Genomic DNA, 23,222 nt, shown 5'->3' on the forward strand with positions numbered 1-23,222 from the left:
CGGGTTCACGCCATTCTCCTGCCTCAGCCTCCGGAGTAGCTGGGACTACAGGCGCCCGCCACCTCGCCCGGCTAGCTTTTTGTATTTTTTAGTAGAGACGGGGTTTCACCGTGTTAGCCAGGATGGTCTCGATCTCCTGACCTCATGATCCGCCCGTCTCGGCCTCCCAAAGTGCTGGGATTACAGACTTGAGCCACCGCGCCCGGCCTTATTTTTTTTTTTTATTAAAGACAGAGTCTTACTCTGTCACTCAGGCTGGAGTGCAGTGGTGCGATCTTGGCTTACTGCAACCTCTTGTCGACTGGGCCCAAGTGATGCTCCCCCCTCACCCTCCTGAGTAGCTGGGAGTAGCTGGGACTACAGGTGCGTGCCACCACTCCTGGCTAAGTTTTTTTGTGTGTGTTTTTTGGGTGGAGATGGGGTTTTGCCATGTTGCCCAAACTGGTCGAACTCCTGGGCTCAAGCAGTCCTCCCGCCTTGGCCTCCCAAAGTACTAGGATTATAGGTGTGAGCCACCACACCCAGCCTACATTCTTTTTAAATTTTTTGTTTTTAGTTGACCTATAATAATTATAGAAAGACAATACAGTGTGATGTTTCAGTGCATATATGCATTGTATAAGGATCAAATGAGGGTAATTATATCCATCATTTTAAGTATTTATCATTTATTTGTTGTGGTAATATTCAAAGTCTTCTAGCTATCTTGAAATGTCTATCACATTGTTATTTGCTGTACTCACCTTGCTGTGTAATAGAACACCAGAACTTATCCTTCCTGTCTGATTGTAACTTAATACCCATTGAAACAACTTCTTATGGTACCCCCTTCCTCCATACTCCCCAGCCATAGGTAACACTGTTCTGTTCTCTGCTTCTGTGAAATCAACTTCTAAAATTCAATAGTGAGATTACACAGTGTTTGCCTTTCTGTGCCTTGCTATTTCACTTAACATAATGGCCTTTAGATTCATCCATATTACCACAAATGACAGAGGAGTATTCTGTTTATAATGTTCCATTGTTTGTGTGTGTACACACAGACACACTGCATTTTCTTTGTCTGTTCATCTGTAGATGGGTGTTTAGGTTGATTCATATCTTGACTATTGTGAATGGCACTGCAGTAAACATGGGAGTGCAGGTATCTCTTCAATATACTGATTTCATTTCCCTTCGGATATATACCCAAAAGCATAGGCAACAAAAGCAAAAACAGACAAATGGAATTATATCAAACTACAAAGCTTCTGTACAGCAAAGGAAACAATCAATATAGATCAAAGAGTCAACCTGAAGAATGGGAGAAAGTACTTGTAAAATCTGTGCATCTGACAAAGGGTTAATATCCAGAACATAGAAGGAACTCAACTCAATAGAAAAAAAATTCAATTAAAAAATGGGCAAAAGACCTGAATAGACATCTCTAAAAAGAAAACATACAAATGGCCAACAGATATATGAAAATATGTTTAACATCACTAATTATCAGGAAAATGCAAATCAAAACCCCAGTGAGATCCTACCTCACCCCGGAATGACTGTTCTCAAAAAGACAAAGGATAACAAATGTTGGGAAGGATGTGGAGAAAGGGGAACTCTTATGTACTTTTGGTGAGAATGTAAATTAGTACAGCTATTATGGGAAGCAGTATGGAGGTTCTCCCACCTTCCCCAGAGGCAGGTTCTCTCTCTTGCCCAGGCTGGAGTGCAGTAGTGTAATCATAGCTCGCTTGGCCTCAAACTTGTGGGCTCAAGTCATCCTCCTGCCTCATCCTTCTGAGTAGCTGAGACTATAGGTGTGTGCCACCTCACCTAGTTAGTTCTTAATTTTTTGTAGAGACAGTGTCTTGCTGTGTTTCACAAGCTGGTCTTGAACTTCTGGCCTCAAGCAGTCCTCCTGTATTGGCCTCCCACAGCACTGGGGTTTATAGGCGTGAGCCACCATGCCCGGCTGGAGGTTCTTCACAAAAAAATGATTGGCTGTATATCCAAAGAAAATAAATAATACGTTGTTTCACAGCAAAAGAGAGGATCAGCCAGGCGCGGTGGCTCATGCCTGTAATCCCAGCACTTTGGGAGGCTGAGGCGAGCGGATCATGAGGTCAGGAGATCGAGACCATCCTGGCTAACACGGTGACACCCCGTATCTACTAAAAAATACAAAAAATTAGCTGGGCGTGGTGGTGGGCACCTGTAGTCCTAGCTACTGGGGAGGCTGAGGCAGGAGAATGGCGTGAACCCAGGAGGTGGAGCTTGCAGTGAGTGGATATCACGCCACTGCACTGCAGCCTGGGTGAGACAGCGAGACTCCGTCTCAAAAAAAAAAAAAAAAAAGGATCAGCATATATTGAAGAGTCCTTATTGTATCACCTAACAAGTTGTAAAAGTAGACGTTCTTAAGCTCATGAGCATGAGGTACATACTAGGTAGTCACTCCAAATGTGTAGATTTCAAGCATACTTTGGACTTTGGAAGTAGACACATGAGGTCTACTAAAAATCCTAAAATCCTAATGCCAAAGAGGACTTGGAGAAATCATAGTTCATACTGTTTCCTTTATGCAGGATTTAGCTAATCCATCTTAGAAAAAAAGAGACTATTTTTAATATCCAGAAATACATATTATAGTCATTGGCAACTGGCCTTGAGGGGGGGCATAATAAAACATGGTTGTATGTCAGTAATACTGCAATTGATGAAATGCTGCTATTTAGAAACAGTAAAAGGAAGGCTCCTGAGGTTAAAAATACCTGTTGGACACTAAAGAAAAACAAAACAAAACAAAACAAATCACAACTCTTAAAACTTCAAGCTTAGAGGCTTCATTAGTGAATTCTGTTAAAACTTGTTAGAACTGCTGAGAGCTTAGTATGATGGTTAGATATATATATAGGACCCATGTCTTAAAACCGGAACTTTATTGTACACTATTAATAAACAAGTAATAAATACAATGGAAGAAGAATTAATTCATAATAGCAACAAAACCCCTCAAACACATAGGAGTAAATTTAACAGGAAATGTGAAATATGTTTATGAAGAAAGATCTTAAAAATACTGGAGTCATGGGTTGGGGAAGGAAATAGTCTAAATAAGTGAAAATGCCTCTACCATGTTCGTGAATCAGAAGATTCAGTATTGTAAAGATGTCAGCTCTTTCCTGATTATGCTACAAAATCAGCATATTTACATTTGAAATTCCAGTGATTTTGTTTTTATGGAACTAAGCCAGCCAATCAAGCTCATTTAGAAGAGAAAAATAAGCACGGACAGCAAAAGAAGAGCAAAGAATTGTTTAGCCATGCTGGAGATATAAAAATGTTTTAGAGGTGTTATAAAGAAAACAGTACAGTATCAGTCCATGAATAGACAAAGATATAAGTGGGACAGAAATAGCCACAAATTGCTTGTATGTCTGGGAATTTGATTTAGAACAGGTGACTTAAAAATATTTTTCCATGGACAGTTAGGTTTAGAATTCTTTTTTTTTTTTTTTTTTGAGATGGAGTTTCGCTCTTGTTGCCCAGGCTGGAGTACAGTGGTGCAATTTCAGCTCACTGCAATCTCCGCCTTCTGGGTTCAAGCAATTCTCCTGCTTCAGCCTCCCGAGTAACTGGGATTACAGGTGCCCACCACCACACCTGGCTAATTTTTTTGTATTTTTAGTAGAGGCAGGGTTTCATCATTTTGGCCAGGCTGGTCTTGAACTCCTGACCTCAGGTGATCCACCTGCCTTGGCCTTCCAAAGTGCTGGGATTACAGGCGTGAGCAACGAGCCACCATGCCTGGCCTCTAGAATTCTTAAAGTACTCTGTGCAAGGTTGTGAGTTTTACTGTGATGGTTTACTTAAAAAAATATTTTTTTGTTCAATTAGCAATTCAGTGTGGAAGGTGTTTTAATTTTTTTAAAGTGAAAGCAAGTTTATTAAGAAAGCAAAGGAGTAAAAGAACCTTCTATTTTAATTAACAAAAATATCCAACTACTAATATAACTTCAATTATACTACTTTTTCTGCTTACTTTTAATGAGCCTGCAAAGGTCAATGTTAGGCCACATTCTGGAACGTATCTTAGATATGAACAATCACTTTGAACATTTAAAAAAAAAAATCATTTCTTCTTACTTTGCTTTCTGTTAATGGCACTATTAGTCTTTGTTTTCTAAGCTCTTTGTCTTGAGTGTTTTGTGAGTCAGCAAGTTTGTTTGCCTTTTGAGACAGAGTCTCACTCTGTTGTCCAGGTTGAAGTGCAGTGGTGTGATCTCGACTCTTTGCAACCTCAGCCTCCTGGGTAGCTGGGACTACAAGCATGTGCCACCATGCCTGGCTAATTTTTTATTTTATTTTATATATATGTATACATACGTATGTGTATACATGTATATATACACGTACATATACGTAGACATATATATGTTTATACACATGTGTATCTCTGTCTACATATGTGTATACATGTACGTACACATACGTGTATATACAGGTGACTTAAAAATACTCTTCCTGGCCGGGTCCAGTGGCTCACGCCTGTAATCCCAGTGCTTTGGGAGGCAGAGGCGGGCAGATCACGAGGTCAGGTGATCGAGACCATCCTGGCTAACATGGTGAAACCCTGTCTCTACTAAAAATACAAAAAATTTAGCTGAGCGTGGTGGTGGGCGCCTGTAGTCCCAGCTACTCGGGAGGCTGAGGAAAATTTAGCTGAGCGTGGTGGTGGGCGCCTGTAGTCCCAGCTACTCGGGAGGCTGAGGCAGGAGAGTGGCGTGAACCTGGGAGGTGGAGCTTGCAGGCTTTCAGTGAGCTGAGATTGTGCCACTGCGCTGCAGCCTGGGCGACAGAGCGAGACTCTGTCTCAGGGGAAAAAAAAAAAAAACTCTTCCATGGACAGTTAGGTTTAGAATTCTTTTTTTTTTGATATGTATATGTACATAATACATATACATACGTGTATATACATGTATAGTATACATGCATATGTAGACTATATATGTATATGTATGTATATACGTGTATGCCCATATGTCTGCATATATACACGTGTATACATATGTATATGTGTGTGTGTATATATATGCACACACGTATACATATATACACACACATTTTTTGGTAGGTGGAGGGGTCTTGCTATGTTGTCCAGGCTGGAGTGCAGTGGCGCCATCTCAACTCGCTGCAACATTCACCACCTGGGTTCAAGTGATTCTCCTGCCTCAACTTCCCGAATAGCTGGGATTACAGGCGCTGCCACCACGCCCACCTACTTTTTGTGTTACGGGCATCGACCACCACACCTAGCTAATTTTTGTATTTTTAGTAGAGATGGTGTTTCACCATGCTGGCCAGGCTGGCCTCAAACTCCTGACCTCAAACTCCTGACCTGAAGTGATCTGCCTGCCTTGGCTTCCCATAGTACTGGGATCACAGCCGTAAGTCACCATGCCTGGACAATTTTGTATTTTTTTGTAGAGACAGGGATTCGCCACGTCACCCAGGCTGGTCTTAAACTCTTGGACTCAAGCAATTCTCACTCCTCCGCCCCCTCAAAGTGTTGGGATTACGGGCGTGAGCCACGGCACCCGGGCGACTCAGCAAGTTTTGATGCTCCCCTCTTTTTGCCTTTCCTGTCCATTCTAGGGGGAGAAGGGTGGAGCTATATTCCAGTTAAGCATCTTGCTTCTTAGATTAACTGGGTTCCCTCTTGGCTTTTTATTACATCTTACCTCTTCTTTTTCAGTCAATATTATATATTGCTGTAAGACAAATCTTTTGGCTGCTTTTGGTGTTTTTACTTGAAAAGTACAGTTACCCTTTAAACTGCTTTGATTACATCCAGACTCTCTACCCATTTATCCCATTGCCCCATGACTTTGAGAAATGAATACTTTGTTCATATAGATCTTTGTTTCTATCATATACCATATTCCTCCTCACTTTTGAACTTGTGCTGATATTATTCCTTTGCTTAGTGTGTGTTTGTTTTCCTAGCATTTTCCTACTATTTAATCCTTCGTAGACGTCTCTGGCTAGTTGATCTTCCTTTCTCTAGCTTGCTTGTTTAGCACTTTTGGTATTTTATTAAGTACAGATGTTAGCCTTATTCTGAAGTGGCACTGCAGTATAGTTCTTGTGTTTTCATATATTATGGTTTTGTTTTTAATATATTTAAATCATTGATCCATTTGGAATGTATCCTCATGTACAGTCTGAAGAATGGATTTAGTTTTTTTCCAGATTGCTGCACAATTGTAACACCATTTATGCAGTGATCCATTGTTTGCTCAACAGATTTGAGATAATACCTTAATTCTACTTAAGTTTTACATTAGGGTCCATTTTTCCCCCCATTTTTCCTTCCAATTTTTCAGTCAGCTTTCCTGGTTGAATAGGGTCTAGTTTTGGACTTTATTTTTTCCATTGGTCATTCTGTCAGTGTACACCGTTATGTCTAATTGTTTTAATTATTGAGGCTCTGTGATATGCTTTAATATCTGATAGGACTAGATCTTCACCTTATTAAAGTTTTTCTGGCTAATCTTGTTTATTCTGAAAATAGGCTTATTGAGATCATATTACATATAAATGAATTTGGAGAGGTTATGATTTTTTTCACTACAGTAGTATTACCTATATTTTGGATTTGTGTTTTATTTCCTTAAAGTGTCAATTGAAGTTAACTTTGCAAGAGTATTAAACTGTAACTTAAGTAGAAGTTCTGGAAACTGAATTGTATATGTTTTACTTTTTAGTTTAGCCCAATGGCCAAAGGCTCTCAAAGATACATGGTTTCCACTGGTGCTGATGGGACAGTTTGCTTTTGGCAATGGGATTTAGAATCCTTGAAATTTAGGTAAGTGGCTTTAATTATGTAACAAGTTTTCTTCTTTAATGTAGTTACAGTTTAGTCTAATGAAATGAAGTTTGATTATTAAGAGATTATGTATTATGGTTGCTTTTTTTACCTTTGAACTTCATTTTTATTATATATAGCATATGTGCCATATTGACTCTTTCCTGTTTATAATTATTTAGATAGCTGGATTTGTAAAAGAAGCATAGCTTTTCTATCTTAGCACATTTTTGTAAAGACAAAGTAAGGCATTTAAAAAAATAGGTGTATAATTGGAAATTCAGGCAGGAACATTTGAAGAGTCATAAGACCTGTGTTGTGTACCTCTGCTGTCTAATACAGTAGTCACTAGCCACATATGATCATTGAACACTTTAAATGTGGTTAGTGCAATTGAGGAACTGAATTGATAATTTAAATTTAAAACTTATAATTGATTAATGTGCTAGAAAACTTTTTTTTTCCTTTTTTTTTCTTCTTTTTTTTTTTTGTTTTTTGACACAGAGTCTCGCTCTGTCACCCAGGCTGGAGTGCGATGGCGCGATCTCGGCTCACTGCAACCTCTGCCTCCTGGGTTCGAGTGATTCTCCTGTCTCAGCCTCCCAAGTAGCTGGGATTACAGGCGCCCGCCAGCACGCCCAGCTAATTTTTTGTATTTTTAGTAGAGTCAGAGTTTCACCAGGCTGGCCAGGCTAGTCTCAAACTCCTGACCTCAGGTGATCCACCCGCCTTGGGCTCCCAAAGTACTGGGATCACGGGCGTGAACCATCACGCCTGGTCTATTAGAAAATTATTAAGTGTGTCTTCAATAACTTGAATATGTGAAATTTTCAACAAATTTTGGGAAATCCAAATAAAGATAAAATATTTTTGTTAAAAAATGAGTTGTCAAATTGAGATGTATTTTGAGTCTCAAATACACACTGGAAAATTTCAAAGAGTTAATACGAAAGAATATGAAAGTATCTTGTAATTTTATTAATTTGCATTATATGTTGATATTTTGGGTGTATTAGGTTAAAGGAAATATGATTAATTTGATCTTTTTATATTTTGTAAAAATACACGGAAATATGTGGAAATATTTGGTATACAATAAGGTATTATAGAAATAAGACTGTAGCTGGGTGTTGTGCGTCTGTGGTTCCCAGCCACTAGGGAGGCTGAGGCTGGAGGGTCCCTTGAGCCCAAGAGTTTGTGTCTAGTCTGGGCAACATGGCGAGACCCTGTCTCTTAAAAAATTATAATATTTAAATATGCTAGATTAAAACCAATATTTTAAACTGTGTTAATGTGGTAAAATAATCTATCTTAAAGCAGCATCTTCTTCTTTTAAAGCCCACGTCCCCTGAAGTTCACTGAAAAGCCTAGGCCAGGCGTTCAAATGCTTTGTTCTTCTTTTAGTGTTGGTAAGAACTTCTTCACATTTTTTCTTAGTTTTTTTTTTTTAAACATTTATTAAATGACCACTTTATTGCTAAGAACTTTTATTAGATACGTGGTAAATGACTTCTGATGTTTATTTTGTTAGGTTTAATTTATGATGTTCATTTTGTTAGCCTTGTTCTTCCAGTCCTCTATTCTGCCTTTGTCTGATTTCTGGTAGTAATCAGTGATATAAGAGATGTCTGGTAAAAGAGAGGCTTGAGGTGTCTACACAAGTGATTCCTATGCCTGTCCTATGTGTATGATAATCTAAACTTGTGATTTTCTTCGAATAGGCTAAACTGTGTATGTTTGATAGTTTAAATTTATTTCCCACACATATCTTGGTGAAATTATTCTTTTTCATTTTTTGTACAGTGAACTTGTGTGGTAGTTTTTTTCTTTTTTAGGATAGGTCAAAGACTTTTCCCTCATAAAATCTGAAAACTTGAACAAGCTAGGGTTAGGTATGTAAAATTGTTTAGAAAGCAGAACTTCTTTTCTTAAAAATATTTTTAGAGCACTGGTGCTTAATTGGCATTATATTGCCACCCTTAATAATACAGATGGGGAGGCCGGGCACAGTGACTCAATGCCTGTAATCCCAGTCCTTTGGGAGGCTGAGATGGGAGGATTGCTTCAGCCCAGGAATTTGAACCCAGCCCTGGCAACACAGTGAGAACACATCTCTTAAAAAAAACAAAAACAAAAACAAAATGACCTGGTCATGGTGCACACACCTGTGGTCCCAGCTACTCAGGAGACTAGGTGGGAGTATTGCTTGGTTCCAGGAGGTTGAGGCTGCAGTGAGCCATCATCGCACTAATGCACTCTAGCCTGGGCGACAGACTGAGACCATGTTCCCTGCCCCGCCAGCTGGCTCACACCTGTAATCCCAACACTTTGGGAGGCTGAGGCGGGTGGATCATCTGAGGTCAGGAGTTTGAGACCATCCTGACCGACATGGTGAGACCCCATCTCTACTAAAAATACAAAAAATTAACTGGGCGTGTTGGCGTGCACCTGTAGTCCCAGCTACTTAGCAGGCTGAGGTAGTAGAATTACTTGAACCCGGGAGGTGGAGGTTGCAGTGAGCTGAGATCACACCGTTGAGCTCCAGCCTGGGCGACAGAGCAAGACTCTGTCTCAAAAAAAAAAAAAAAAACAAAAAAAAAAAACACAAAACAGGAGGATATTGTGAATGTTTCCAGATTGATTGAATTAATTTTGTTTTTTAAAGCTACAAATACAGTTTTATAAGCTCTATATTGTGAGTTAGAAAATGCAACTGTTGAGATACACTTAGTTTTAGAGTAAATGATCTTTTCTTTTTATATTTTAATATAGAAATTTGATTTGTTCAGGTATTTGTTATAAACTGGATGTTTAAACTTTACCATTTTTATTTCAGGTGGTATGTTTTTAGCCACAGGTAGTACTGATCATGTAATCAGAATGTATTTTTTGGGTTTTGAAGCACCCGAAAAAATCGCAGAACTTGAAAGCCACACTGTAAGCATCCACGTTTTAAAATCCTTTAGATTAATTGTTAATACTATTCCTCTTACTGCTAAGGGGCATTGCTATTGGCTCTACTTTTATTTTTAATTTTTTCTTCTGTTGAACAAATGAACTGTCATTTATAACTTTTTGATGGTGTTAAGTTTTAAAATATTAAATCATAGTTGCATTTCTGAGATAAGTCATTGCTTGTGAATGTTATCTTTTAAATTTTTGAATTATATTTGACAGTTAAAATATTGTTAAAGAGATGTTTGTATATTTATAAAAATGAAAATGTCTAGGTACAATTTTGTTAATTCTATTCTAATTTTAATTTAAGCATACAAGGAATTATATTTAAAGTGAGGTGTGTTATTGGCAACTCAGATTAGCTCTTGAGAGGCCTGATATTTTACAGTGGTTATTTTAGCTTTATGTTCAAAATCTTGATTATGACAGTTGATCTGGGTGGGTTAGTTTTAAGTGGGCCTATTTATCTAACCAAGCCCATGAAATAAGAATGTGGTTTTATTAATGTATAGTAAGATGGAAAACTGTCAGTGTTCTGAAGTACTACTGGTCAGGGTAAGGTCATCTTTTGTTTGAAGCTTTTGGGAAAGCCAGTCCACATCCAGAGATTATTTGATAAATACAGATTTAAATAACTTAAAACAACAATTTTTGTACAATTGAAAATGCCTTGTTTTTAGCTACTTTAAAGCCAATATTTTGAGCACTTTACACACATTTCACTTTCATATAAGTAATTTTAAACAGTTGTAATTATAAATAATGCTGTAAGTTTAGAAGCAAGGCTTTTTTTCCTGTTAGATGTGCCTTTCTTTCAAATGAAAGCTGTATTTTAGTAGTCTTGTTAGATTTGTAATTAGTCTTCACTTAAAATTATAAAACATGTTGAATGATGGGGCTAAGCAACACAAGTACATATTTTGCTTGTTAAAGCAAATTATTTCTCCTTTTCCCTCCTTTAGGATAAAGTAGATAGTATCCAATTTTGTAACAATGGTGATCGGTAAGTGTGTGTTTGTATATGTGTGTGTGTGTTATTAGGCAAATTACAATGTGCTACGTATTAGTGTAGCTAACCTGTCATTTTGCATATATTTTTTCCCTTTATATTATGATTTTTTATTTTGTTTTTTCGAGACGGAGTTTCACTCTCGTTGCCCGGGCTGGAGTGCAATGGCATGATCTCAGCTCACCGCAACTTCTGCTGCCCGGGTTCAGGTTATTCTTCTGCTTCAGCCTCCTGAGTAGCTGGGATTACAGGTGCCCGCCACCATGCCTGGCTAACTTTGTATTTTTAGTAGAGATGGGGTTTCTCCATGTTTGTCAGGCTGGTCTCGAACTCCCGACTTCAGGTGATCCGCCCGCCTCGGCCTTCCAAAGTGCTGGGATTACAGGCGTGAGCCACCACGCTCGGCCATTATTTTTTATTTTTAGTTGACTAATTGTCTATGTTTATGGAGCAACTATACTGTGGTGTTTTAATGTATGTTTACATTGTGTGATGATTAAATCAAGCCAATAAACATCTCTGCCACTTCACATACTTAGCATTTTTCTGTAGTCAGAACATCTGAAATCTCAGAAATTTTGAAATGATATATAATTAGCTGGAGTCACTGTCACTTTGTATATTGCAGATATTTATTAGTAAATATATTAATTGAATGAAAAGTGTCTAGGGTAGGGGTTGGGGGAGAAACACATGAAATGTAAGTTTTTAGAATTGTAGTTTCTGCCAGCTTCTAGTGACCAAAAGTAGTTTTTCTTTGGCTGGATGTCTGATTTACTGAAAAAATAACGTGTAAGGATCATGAAATTTCTTGTTTGGGTAGTTTCTAAGAAACCACTGTGATTATATCCTGCAAAGAAATTGTTATTTAAATCGTATCCTCCTTCTTTGCCTCCATTATGTGTCAGGTACCTTTGCTAAACTGTAATTGTTGAGAACTTAATTTGTTAATAGATTGATTTATTTTTACACAGTGTCCAACATGAATTAATTTGAATTAACAAATAAGGTGTTTAAAATGGAGCTATTGCCCTTATTTTCCTATTCTTCAAAACTTTTTTCTGTTTTTTTTTCTTCTTGGCATTTTTTTTTTTTTTTTTTTTTTGAGACGGAGTCTAACTCTGTTGCCTAGGCTGGAGTACAGTGGCGTGACCTCGGCTCACTGTGCTGCAACATCTGCCTCCTGGGTTCAAGCGATTCTCCTGCCTCAGCCTCCTGAGTAGCTGGGATTACAGGCACACGCCACCACGCCTGGCTAATTTTTGTATTTTTAGTAGAGATGGGGTTTCACCATGTTGGTCGGACTGGTCTCGAACTCCTGACCTTGTGATCAACCCACCTTGGCCTCCCATAGTGCTGGGACTACAGACGTGAGCCACTGCGCCCGGCCTCTTCTCAGCATTCTTATACATTGTATTCTCAAAACTTAAATCTGTTTGAAAAGCTATTGATTGAGTTTGAGGTGTGTTTTAATTTCATAGGGCCAGGCAAATCATAGAAAACCAAATTTTTTTTCCCATCCAGATATGCTCTAAATACCTGTCTTTTGAATTAACACCTGTGGATTGTCCTGTTGTCAGGACAGCTACATTACATTCTTTTTTTGCATGTGATTTTAATTGTAGACCTTGTTGGAAAGTGTGTGAATATAGTAAGATCCTGTTCTGCATGTTTTAAGGTTCCTAAGTGGTAGCAGAGATGGAACAGCACGGATTTGGAGATTTGAGCAGTTAGAATGGAGGAGCATTTTATTGGATATGGCTACTAGAATCTCAGGGTAAGTTGAGATTGTTAGAAGTAGGTGCATCATAGGTGTTTGATCTATGTCTCTCTCTCTCTCTGTGTGTGTGTCTCTCAGTGGTTATTTTGTTGAGATTATAGCTACCTTCTGTTATGAAGAGCTGTGGTATAAGCGAATAGCTGCCTACTGCATATTAGGTGAACCAGATACATCCAGATAAATTTATCCTTACATTGTGTAGCAAAGAATAACATGTACTTTTTCTATTGCTCAGAGCATTGACCTTCTTCTTAGGTGTTGCATTTAAAAGCTTCCACAAGTAAAAAAGATAAAATTGACTCAAGTACATTAAGAGTGGAAATTGTACTTTTCTATGGATAGGATTTTTGAAAAATTTTAAAAGCAGCTTAGAGCCAAGGCTGGGAAATAGGGTAAGCAAACATACTTTATTGTTAAGGTTAAAAAAAAAATTGAGCTCCAGCCTGGGCGACAGAGTGAGACTCTGTCTAAAAATAAAAGTCATGGATTTTACTTTAGAATTTGTTTCCTAATTTTAACTTTGCACTTTTTCATACCAGTTTTTCTGAGAAATGTTTCCACATTTTGTCTTTTGGAAATCATGTCTGCTTTATTTCTATTAAAAAATTCTTTTTTTTCTGAGACAGGATCTCACTGTGTCGCCCAGGCTGGAGCGCAGCGGTATGCTCGTGCCTCACTTCAGCCTTGACATCCTGGCCTCAAGCAGTACCCCCTTCTCAGCCTTCCGAGTAGTTGGGACTATGAGCATGAGCCATCACGCCTGGCTAATTTTTATGTTTATTTTTTTGTAGTGACTGTTGTTCAGGCTGGTCTCAAACTCCTGGGCTCAAGTGATCCTCTCACCTCTGCCTCCCAAATGCTTTGTTTTTAATAACAGAAATTGACTTATATTCTCTGCTGTAGCTCAAAGAATTGTATTGCATTTTCAAGATAAATTTGATCTTCTTATTTTTGTGGAATTATCTGTGATGGAGAATGAAAAGTATATATACTGGAAATTTGATAACCCTTGTTCATAAACAAATTAAAAAATCTTATATATAACAATGTTACATCTCAGTATGAAAGTGAGTACTGGCAATCCTTGATTAGTTGAAATAATGAAAGGGAATGGGGGTGAAGATAATTTAAAATCAATTTCACCTATTATTGTTTTATTAAGCAAAATAGAAACATCAGTGTCAAAACTGGAATGAAAATTTTTAAATGAGACTGAAAACTGTTTAGTTTTCTTGCTGACACACTCCATCCATGAAGGGGACTTTTCCTGTAATTTTCTTCATGAGAAAATATCTTCTCATTTTAAGTTTTCTTGTTTTCAAATCTTGAAAAACAAGAGTCTTTTGTATGTAGGAATTGATTGATCTGTTTTAGTGTTCTAATATTGGCATATCAACTTGATGAAATGCAACATACCTGTTGGTAAATTCAAAGTTATTAATTTGTGGCTGGGCGTGGTGGCTCACGCCTGTATTCCTACCACTTTGGGAGGCTGAGGCAGGCAGATCGCCTGAGGTCAGGATATCGAGACCAGCCTGGCCAACATGGTGAAACCCTGCCTCTACTAAAAAAAATACAAAAATTAGCTGGAGATGGTGGCATGTGCCTGTAATCCCAGCTACTCGGGAGGCTAAAGCAGGAGAATCACTTGAACCTAGGACACAGAGGTTGCAGTGAGCCCAGATGGAGCCACTACACCCCAGCCTGGGTGACAGAGCTGGACTCCGCCTCAAAAAAAAAAAAAACAAAACAAAAAACCTAAGTTATTAATTCGAAAGCCTTTTAGCTTAAAGTGAAGAATGGAGTCTTTGCCTTTATTCCATTTTACTTTTTTTTTTTTTTTTTTTGGAGACAGAGTCTCGCTCTGTCGGGAGTGGCGTGATCTGGGCTCACTGCAAGCTCTGCCTCTTGGATTCACTCCATTCTCCTGCCTCAGCTTCCCGAGTAGCTGGGACTCCAGGCGCCTGCCACACGCCCGGCTAATTTTTTTTGTATTTTTAGTAGAGACGGGATTTCACTATGTTAGCCAGGATGGTCTCAATCTCCTGACCTCGTGATCCACTCACCTTGACCTCCCAATGTGCTGGGATTACAGGCGTAAGCCGCTGTGCCCGGCCTCCATTTTACTTCTTAATATTATTCTGCCCTCAACACCAATCAATCTAGTTAGAATTATTCTCTCTTCTTTGTGTGTTTTCTTTTGTAGTTACGTAGATAGCTGTTTTATAGCACTCATATTTTTATAGCTGTATTCTTTTCTTTTTTTGTTTTGTTTTTTTTTTTTTTTTGAGACAGAGTGGCACGATCTCAGCTCATTGTAAGCTCAGCCTCCCGGGATCAAGCGATTCTCCTGCCTCAGCCTCCCGAGTTGCTGGGATTACAGGCACCCGTCACTACGCCCAGCTAATTTTTGTACTTTTTGTAGAGGCATGATTTCACCCTGTTGACCAGGTTGGTCTGGAACTCCTGGTCTCAAGTGATCTGCCCACCTTGGCCTCTCAGAAGTGCTGGGATTACAGGCATGAGCCACTGTGCCCGGCCTTTGTTAATTAAAACATGTTAGATGCTTGTAATTTTTTTTTTTTTTTTTTTTTGAGACAGAGTCTTGCTCTGTCACCCAGGCAGGAGTGCAGTGGTGCAATCTTGGCTCACTGTAAGCTCCACCTCCTGGGTTCACGCCATCCTCCTGCCTCAGCCTCCCTAGTAGTTGGGACTACAGGCGCCCGCCACCACGCCTGGCTAATTTTGTTTTTGTTTTTTGTTTTCGTATTTTTAGTAGAGATGGGGTTTCACCGTGTCAGCCAGGATGGTCTCGATCTCCTGACCTCATTACCCGCCCGCTTCGGCCTCTCAAAATGCTGGGATTACAGGCATGAGCCACCGTGCCTGGCTGATGCTTGTAATTTCTTAAAACATATTCTATTATTTCAGTACCTTTAGGCCTTCCCTACCTCACTGTTGACTGCTATAATACAGAGACCCTTTGCATATAGCTTTTTTTTTTTTTTTGAGACCTAGTCTTGCTCTGTCACCCAGGCTGGGTGCAATGGTGCGGTCTTGGCTCACTGCAGACTCTGCCTCCCAGGTTCAAACGATTCTCCTGCCTCAGCTTTCTGAGTAGCTGGGAATACAAGTGTGTGCTACCACACCAGGCTGATTTTTGTATTTTTAGTAGAGATGAGATTTCACCATGTTGGCCAGGCTGGTCTCAAACTGCTGACCTCGTGATCTGCCTGCCTCGGTCTCCCAAGATGCTGGGATTATAGTCGTGAGCCACTGCTCCTGGCCCTCCATAACACTTTTATAAAGGATGAAAAACATTCCAGGCATGTGTATCCAAGACCGTTCTTGCCAAGGGGCCTATAGGAGTAGACTGTAGGAAAGTTGTATAAAGAGATGAGAATAGTCCCATTTGCAGTTCAGATTGAACGTCTGTGTGTCAGTTATTTTTCTAAACATTGGGGATATGAATATGAGTTAACTTATTTTTGTGTTCCTAAAATTTTTTTGTCTTCTATGGAGAGAAACAGTTGAAAGTAAGTGTTAGCAATAGATTTGTATTCAGAGGAAGGAAATAATAGGAAAGAAATAGGGAGAAAAAGCATTGCTTTCATAAGCAGTAATGGTGTCCTAAAATCTGCGCTTATTCAGTCTCTGTACTATTTCTAAATTATCCCTTCCTTCTTCAGGTTTTGCCCTAAACTGTTTCTAGAAAATCTGTTCTGAGTCAGTTGTGATGAACTCACTGTAGGGTTGACGAGATAGGCACATGGGTTGGATTTCTTTATTTTTGTATTGATGAAGGATTGTATACATTGTATAGCCGACCATCTAAATAAGTTTACATGTTGTGTATTTTTTTGTTAGGGATTTATCTTCGGAAGAGGAAAGGTTTATGAAACCTAAAGTAACAATGATAGCTTGGAATCAGAATGATAGCATTGTTGTCACAGCTGTGAATGATCATGTCCTCAAAGTGTGGAATTCTTACACTGGACAACTGCTTCATAACTTACTGGTAGGTAGTTTCTGGTACAGTGTAACAAATGAGATTTTTTGAACTATGATTTTAATTTTGAAGCTATAAAAATAATATACTGAACAAGTTTCTTTCATGTAAACTATGAAATGATTAGAAATTTTTATAAATTATTGTCTAATACATTTTTAAAAGTATATGCTGTAACAGTATGTATTTTTAAATTTTCAATTTGTAACTTGTAAACCCTCCTTAATGTTACGATTTTGTTAAAGGGACATGCTGATGAAGTATTTGTTCTGGAGACGCATCCCTTTGATTCCAGAATTATGTTATCTGCAGGACACGATGGCAGCATATTTATATGGGATATTACAAAAGGTACCAAGATGAAACATTATTTTAATATGGTAAGTGAAGTGAGATGTACCTTGATACATGCTTGAATTTGTTTAGAGTGTTTGGGTTACAAGGCTTAGCCAGAAATTGATCTGCTTGTTTTGGCAGTGTGTTTTTACAAATCAGCATATTCAAAGCCTGCTAAATATTTGACAGTTACATGTATATACATACATACGTGAAATTCTCTGTATGACTGATTTATATGAGGGAGACATTTTTAAGTTACTTGTTCAGCATTTTGTGTGCCTGTATGTGTTTAAATTGGTAAAATTATGGCAATTATAAAAACTTTTTCACTACTTGAATTTATTGAAATATTTCATAACAAATAGAAATATAAAAATGGTAACATAAAATAATAAAATGACATTATTAATATTCAATATTAACCAAATATTACAGTATTTGATTACTGGATTTTTAGTAACCCTGGGCTGGGTGTGGTGACTCTGAACTTCCAGCACTTTGGGAGGCTGAGGCAGGAGGCTTGCTTGAGCCTAGGAGTTCAACACCAGCCTGGGCAATGTAGTGAGACACTCTCTTAAAAAAGAAAACTCCCAAGATGGTTGATCTAGAAATAAAACATTATTAGATTTTCCTAACCTTTTTCTTTCTGCACAGGTATATTCTTTTTTTTTTTTTTTTTTTTTTGAGACAGAGTCTTGCTCTGTCGCCCAGGCTGGGGTGCAGTGGCCGGATCTCAGCTCACTGCAAGCTCCGCCTCCCGGGTTCACGCCATTCTCCTGCCTCAGCCTCCCGAATAGCTGGGACTACAGGTGCCCGCCACCTCGCCCGGCTAGTTTTTTGTAGTTTTTAGTAGAGACGGGGTTTCACAGTGTCAGCCAGGATGGTCTCGATCTCCTGACCTCGTGATCCACCCGTCTCGGCCTCCCAAAGTGCTGGGATTACAGGCTTGAGCCACCGCGCCCGGCCAGTAACATCTTTTTAGATACATTTTGCTCCGTGGACCAGAATCCAGTTCAAGCTCATGCATTGTGTTTAAGTGGTTGTATCTTTCTAGTTTTCTTTTTTTTCTTTTCTTTTCTATTTTTTTTCTTTTTGAGACGGAGTCTCGCTCTATCGCCCAGGCTGGAGTGCAGTGGCGCGATCTCAGCTCACTGCAAGCTCTCCCTCCTGGGTTCACGCCATTCTCCTGCCTTAGCCTCCCAAGTAGCTGGAACTACAGGCACCCACCACCACGCCTGGCTAATTTTTTTGTATTTTTTAGTAGAGACGGGGTTTCACTGTGTTAGCCAGGATGGTCTTGATCTCCTGACTTCTTGATCTGCCCGCCTCAGCCTCCCAAAGTGCTGGGATTACAGGCGTGAGCCACCGTGCCCGGCCTCTAGTTTTCTTTAATTATCATCAGGCCCCTGTCAGCCTTTTTTGTTTTTCCTCTTTATTGGCCTTTAACTTTTGTTGAATATTAGCAAGTATTATTACAGAGTGTCCTCAGTTTTGTCTGATATTTTTTCATGATTAGATTGTTACAGTTTTTTAAATGAAGTAAAACATAAATGATATTGTGTCCTTCATGAATCATGTTAGGAGGCACGTGGTATTTATTTGTCCCCTTATTATGGTGATAATTTTCTGTTTTTTTTTTTTGGAGATGGAGTTCTGCTTGTTCCCCAGGCTGGAGTGCAATGGTGTGATCTGGGCTCACTGCAACCTCCACCTCCTGGGTTCAAGCGATTCTCCTGCCTCAGCCTCCCGAGTAGCTGGGATTACAGGCACCTGCCACCACACCCAGCTAATTTTTTGTATTTTTAGTAGAGACAGGGTTTCACCATGTTGGCCAGGCTGGTCTTGAACTCCTGACTTCAGGTGATCACCTGCCTTGGCCTCCCAGTATAATTATTGAACTAATTTTTTTACTAGCTCTTTTGAGACTAATCTAAATAACCTGTTTCTTATTAAATTTTTACCCACAAATATTGGATCCATTGAAGATTTTCCAGTGGCATCATTCCTTCCATATTTATCAGTTGGCATCTTTGCATACAGTGGTATTTTTTTTTTCCTCCTCCAACTTTTAAGTTCAGGGGCTACCTGCTATGTGCAGGATGTGCAGGTTGGTTACATGGGTAAATGTGCTTGCATGTAGTTTTGTAATCTTATTTCATGTAAAAATCTTTTTTTGAAATTTTTATTTTTAAAGAATTTATGGATGTATTTTTGAGTATAAATTCATCCTGTCTCAGAAGAAAGTTAACTTTTACACAGTTTCTATTGTTGAGTACTTAAGTGGTTTCTAAAATATGTATGGCACTTTGAATAGCCTTGTACATGATTATTTCCCTGAGATAAATTCTGAAGGAATTATTGTGTAAAAGGGTTTTAGCATTTTTAAGGCTTTATATGTGTGAGACATTTTGTGAGTTTACTCTTCAGCTTATACTGAGTTACAATTCAAAGTGTACTTTTTTTTTTTTTTGAGACAGAGTCTCACTGTCACCCAGGCTGGAGTGCAGTGGCGCGATCTCAGCTTACTGCAGGCTCCGCCTCCCGGGTTCATGCTATTCTCCCACCTCAGCTTCCTGAGTAGCTGGGATTACGGGTGCCTGCCACCACGCCCGGCTCCTTTTGTTTTTGTATTTTCAGTAGAGATGGGATTTCACCGTGTTAGCCAGGATGGTCTCAATCTCCTGATCTTGTGATTGCCTGCCTTGGCCTTCCAAAGTGCTGGGATGACAGGCGTGAGCCACTGTGCCTGGCCTGTGTAATGTATTTTAGATGCAGTGTAGTAGCATCCTATTGATGAATTCTTAGACCTTTGAGTCTCAGGTTCTTAGACCTTTGATTAAATGCATTCTAAAACATTTCAAATAGTATGACCAAAGTACAAATACACGATTAGGCATCTCTGAAAGCTGTGTTTCTGTGTGTTCAAATTATTGGAAAAAGAACTAAGCATTCTCGGACAATTTTTCTATCGTTTTAAAATCCATAGGATAACATCCATTACCTTAACTATCCTTTGAAACTCAGAATTAATATTACATCCTGAATGTAACTCCTCAGAACAAAAACTACATTAATTTAGGCTTTAAGCAGAATATTAGCGGAAAAATTCTGTGCCAAAGAATAATCTGAGAAAACTTCACGTGGGCAACAATGATCTTTCCAGTTGCATAGCGAACATTGGCCTTGTTTACTGACATTTCCTTACTGCTCAGCTGAGAGGCTCATAATTCCTAATTCTAGATAAACTAAATAGAGTTGTCAGTTACTAATAGCAACAATATTTCATGAATACATAATAAACTTTAATGTGACATTTTTCTCCATACACAGTTGCAGGTTGCATTTTGTCAGGAATCGTTGTAGAGGATGCTTCAAATTACAAGTGAATCCCCGTTTTCCTTGCTCTGCTTAGATAGGTTTGCCCACTTGAGAAAACTTTCATCTCAGCAAGTATTCTTTTGGTGCAGTTAAGTCCACGTGTACGACGGGAAGAGTTGCTGCCACCATCTTCAGCTTGCCAGTTTTGAGATTTTGCCACTCCCTCTCCACCAGTGTCTGCTTTAACTGACTGACAGTCCCAGGCCAGGGATGCAAAGTGGTACACAGGCGCAGGTTGTGCTGTGGCACAGGTGGCTCCTGGAAGGACCATGTGGATGAATCCGTGTTCCTATGTTTTAATGATCAGTTGGAGGAAAAAAATATATATATACACAAACACAATTTTTTCCTTTTTTTTCTTTTTTGAGACGGAGTCTCGCTGTGTGGCCCAGGCTGGAGTGCAGTGGCGCGATCTCGGCTCACTGCAAGCTCCACCTCCCGGGTTCACGCCATTCTCCCGCCTCAGCCTCCGAGTAGCTGGGACTACAGGCGCCCGCCACCACGCCCGGCTAGTTTTTTGTATTTTTAGTAGAGACGAGGTTTCACCATGTTAGCCAGGATGATCTCGATCTCCTGACCTTGTGATCCACCCGCCTCGGCCTCCCAAAGTGCTGGGATTACAGGCTTGAGCCACCGTGCCCGGCCTCCTTTTTATGTTAAGAGAATATGAATTAATATGCACATCTTATTCAGCAATCCTCTGAATATCCAAGTAACTTTATTTTTTCCATGTTCGATAATTGGCATCCATTCATATGCAGCAATAATGAGGTATCACTATTCAAGCAGTGACTTATTTGGGTGTGGACGTGAGTTTGTTCTCGCACTTACTGAGTAGATGTCTCATTTTTCCAACACTGAACACACAACGTTTAGTTACTGGAAAGTTAAAGGTGCAGACAACAAACATGTATAGCTCTACCCTGCAGAGTTAAATAACTAACAACTATAAATTGATAGTATTAAACTAATAGACTTTACAGTTTAAAAGGAAGAATAAAACAGTATAAAAATAATCTAAGGTTACACTCATGATAGATTTAGAGCATCCTTTCTGAAATCTCTGGTACTTTGAAGTTCAGGTAATTGTGACTGTGGGCTTTTCCATATATAGGCTTGAGATCTGGCAGCATTGCCAAATTTTGCATGGTGCTTAGTCATCTTGGTGAGCTGAAGTAGAGCCCTCCTTAAAATCTAGGAAAGTGTTCATTTTAGTTCACGAATACCAAATTTTCTTAATCTTCATTCATTTATCTTGTAGCTTATTATCCTTTTATTATATATAAGACAAAAATTTATGAAATTATTTATAAGAAGTAAAAGAAGCCTTCACTTTGGATTGGGTTGTTAGCTTTCATTTGAGCACTTGGAGAACTAATGCTTAGAAGAACTTTGAAGACCTTTTTCTAGGCTAGTTATATCTAAAATGAATTTTATTTTTTGGGACTAGCGATTGATGTATATGCTTAATGAAACATTTGTTTTTATTTTTATTTTACAGAGTCTCACTCTGTCACCCAGGCTGGAGTGCAGTGGAGTACAGTGGTGCAGTCTTGGCTCACTGCAACCCCTGCCTCCTGGGTTCAAACGATTCTTGTGTTTCAGCCTCCCGAGTAGCTGGGACTACAGACGCACACCACCATGCCTGGCTAATTTTTTGTATTTTTAGTGGAAACAGGGTTTCACCATGTTGCCCACGGTGGTCTCGAACTCCTGTGCTCAGGCAGTCTACCTGCTTCCACCTCATAAAGTGCTGGGATTACAGGTGTGAGGCACCATGCCAGGCTGAAACATTTGTTTTTAAATTTTTTTTTCAGAAGGGTTATATTGTCACAGGTTATCCACATTAAACAAGTTTACATAGCAAATCACTTGCATAGAATTGGTCCTAACTTTTTCCTCTTTGTGTTTCCTAGATTGAAGGACAAGGACATGGAGCTGTGTTTGACTGTAAGTTTTCACAGGATGGACAGCATTTTGCCTGTACAGATTCTCATGGGCATCTTCTGATATTTGGTTTTGGATGCAGCAAGCCATATGAAAAGGTCATTTTTAATACTTTGTTGTCGCATGCAAGTAGTAGTTATGAGCTGACAGTTTAGCTGACTGATTTGATTTCCTTGTTTTTCTAGTTTTAATTAACTGTTTAACATTTGTTTCCTTTAATATGTATGAACCTTAAAATGTCATCCTGTGAACTTCATTTTTCTAGATTCCTGATCAGATGTTCTTCCATACTGACTATCGACCACTTATTAGAGATTCTAATAATTATGTCTTAGATGAGCAAACTCAGCAGGCTCCTCATCTTATGCCTCCACCATTCTTGGTAGATGTAGATGGAAATCCTCATCCAACCAAGTATCAGAGATTAGTACCAGGCCGAGAAAATTCCGCAGATGAACATTTGATTCCACAGCTGGGCTATGTGGCAACAAGTAAGTGCAGTCCTTTTTTTTTTTTTTTTTAAAGTTGTATGTGAATATCTTAAAGTATAATATAAAGAATTTCCTTCCCTTTAGATCCCCCAGTTATTAACATTTTGCAATATTTGTTTTATCTTTTTTTTATCTGTGTATTGTTTTGAACCATTTAACTTCTGGACCTCATGCACCATTTACCTCTAAATAAGAACAACATTCTCTTACATAACCATAGACACTTATGACAATTAGGACATTTTACATTCAAATAATATTATCAAATCTGTAGTGTATAACCAAAAATTTCCAGTTATTCTAATAATGTCTGTTTATAGCTTTTAAAATTCTCCCAATTTGGGACCACATATGAAATATGAAATTTAGTTGTCATAGTTCCTTCGTTTCCTTTAATCTGTAGCAGGTTGTCAGTTTTTGACTTCCATGATATTGATGTATTTGAAGATTATAGGTCAGGA

General features: G+C 38.9%; 1 protein-coding gene across 7 annotated transcripts in view; it reads left to right on the forward strand.

Moving 5' to 3' along the window:
* Window positions 1-23,222, forward strand: part of BRWD1 (bromodomain and WD repeat domain containing 1) — a 132,906-nt gene that overhangs the window by 26,292 nt on the left and 83,392 nt on the right. For all 7 annotated transcript variants that reach the window (XR_012431990.1, XR_012431991.1, XR_012431992.1 and 4 more), the window contains 9 exons: window positions 6,750-6,850; window positions 8,189-8,259; window positions 9,687-9,787; window positions 10,771-10,811; window positions 12,496-12,594; window positions 16,465-16,615; window positions 16,852-16,986; window positions 22,240-22,368; window positions 22,536-22,761. Coding sequence is in view for 4 of the 7 variants with exons in the window: in XM_074034010.1 (XP_073890111.1) it covers window positions 6,750-6,850; window positions 8,189-8,259; window positions 9,687-9,787; window positions 10,771-10,811; window positions 12,496-12,594; window positions 16,465-16,615; window positions 16,852-16,986; window positions 22,240-22,368; window positions 22,536-22,761 (1,054 nt within the window). In the remaining 3 variants the exon portion in view is untranslated. The remainder of the gene's footprint in view (window positions 1-6,749; window positions 6,851-8,188; window positions 8,260-9,686; window positions 9,788-10,770; window positions 10,812-12,495; window positions 12,595-16,464; window positions 16,616-16,851; window positions 16,987-22,239; window positions 22,369-22,535; window positions 22,762-23,222) is intronic.

Source organism: Macaca fascicularis, chromosome 3, assembly GCF_037993035.2.
Source record: "Macaca fascicularis isolate 582-1 chromosome 3, T2T-MFA8v1.1".
NCBI lineage: Eukaryota > Metazoa > Chordata > Mammalia > Primates > Cercopithecidae > Macaca > Macaca fascicularis.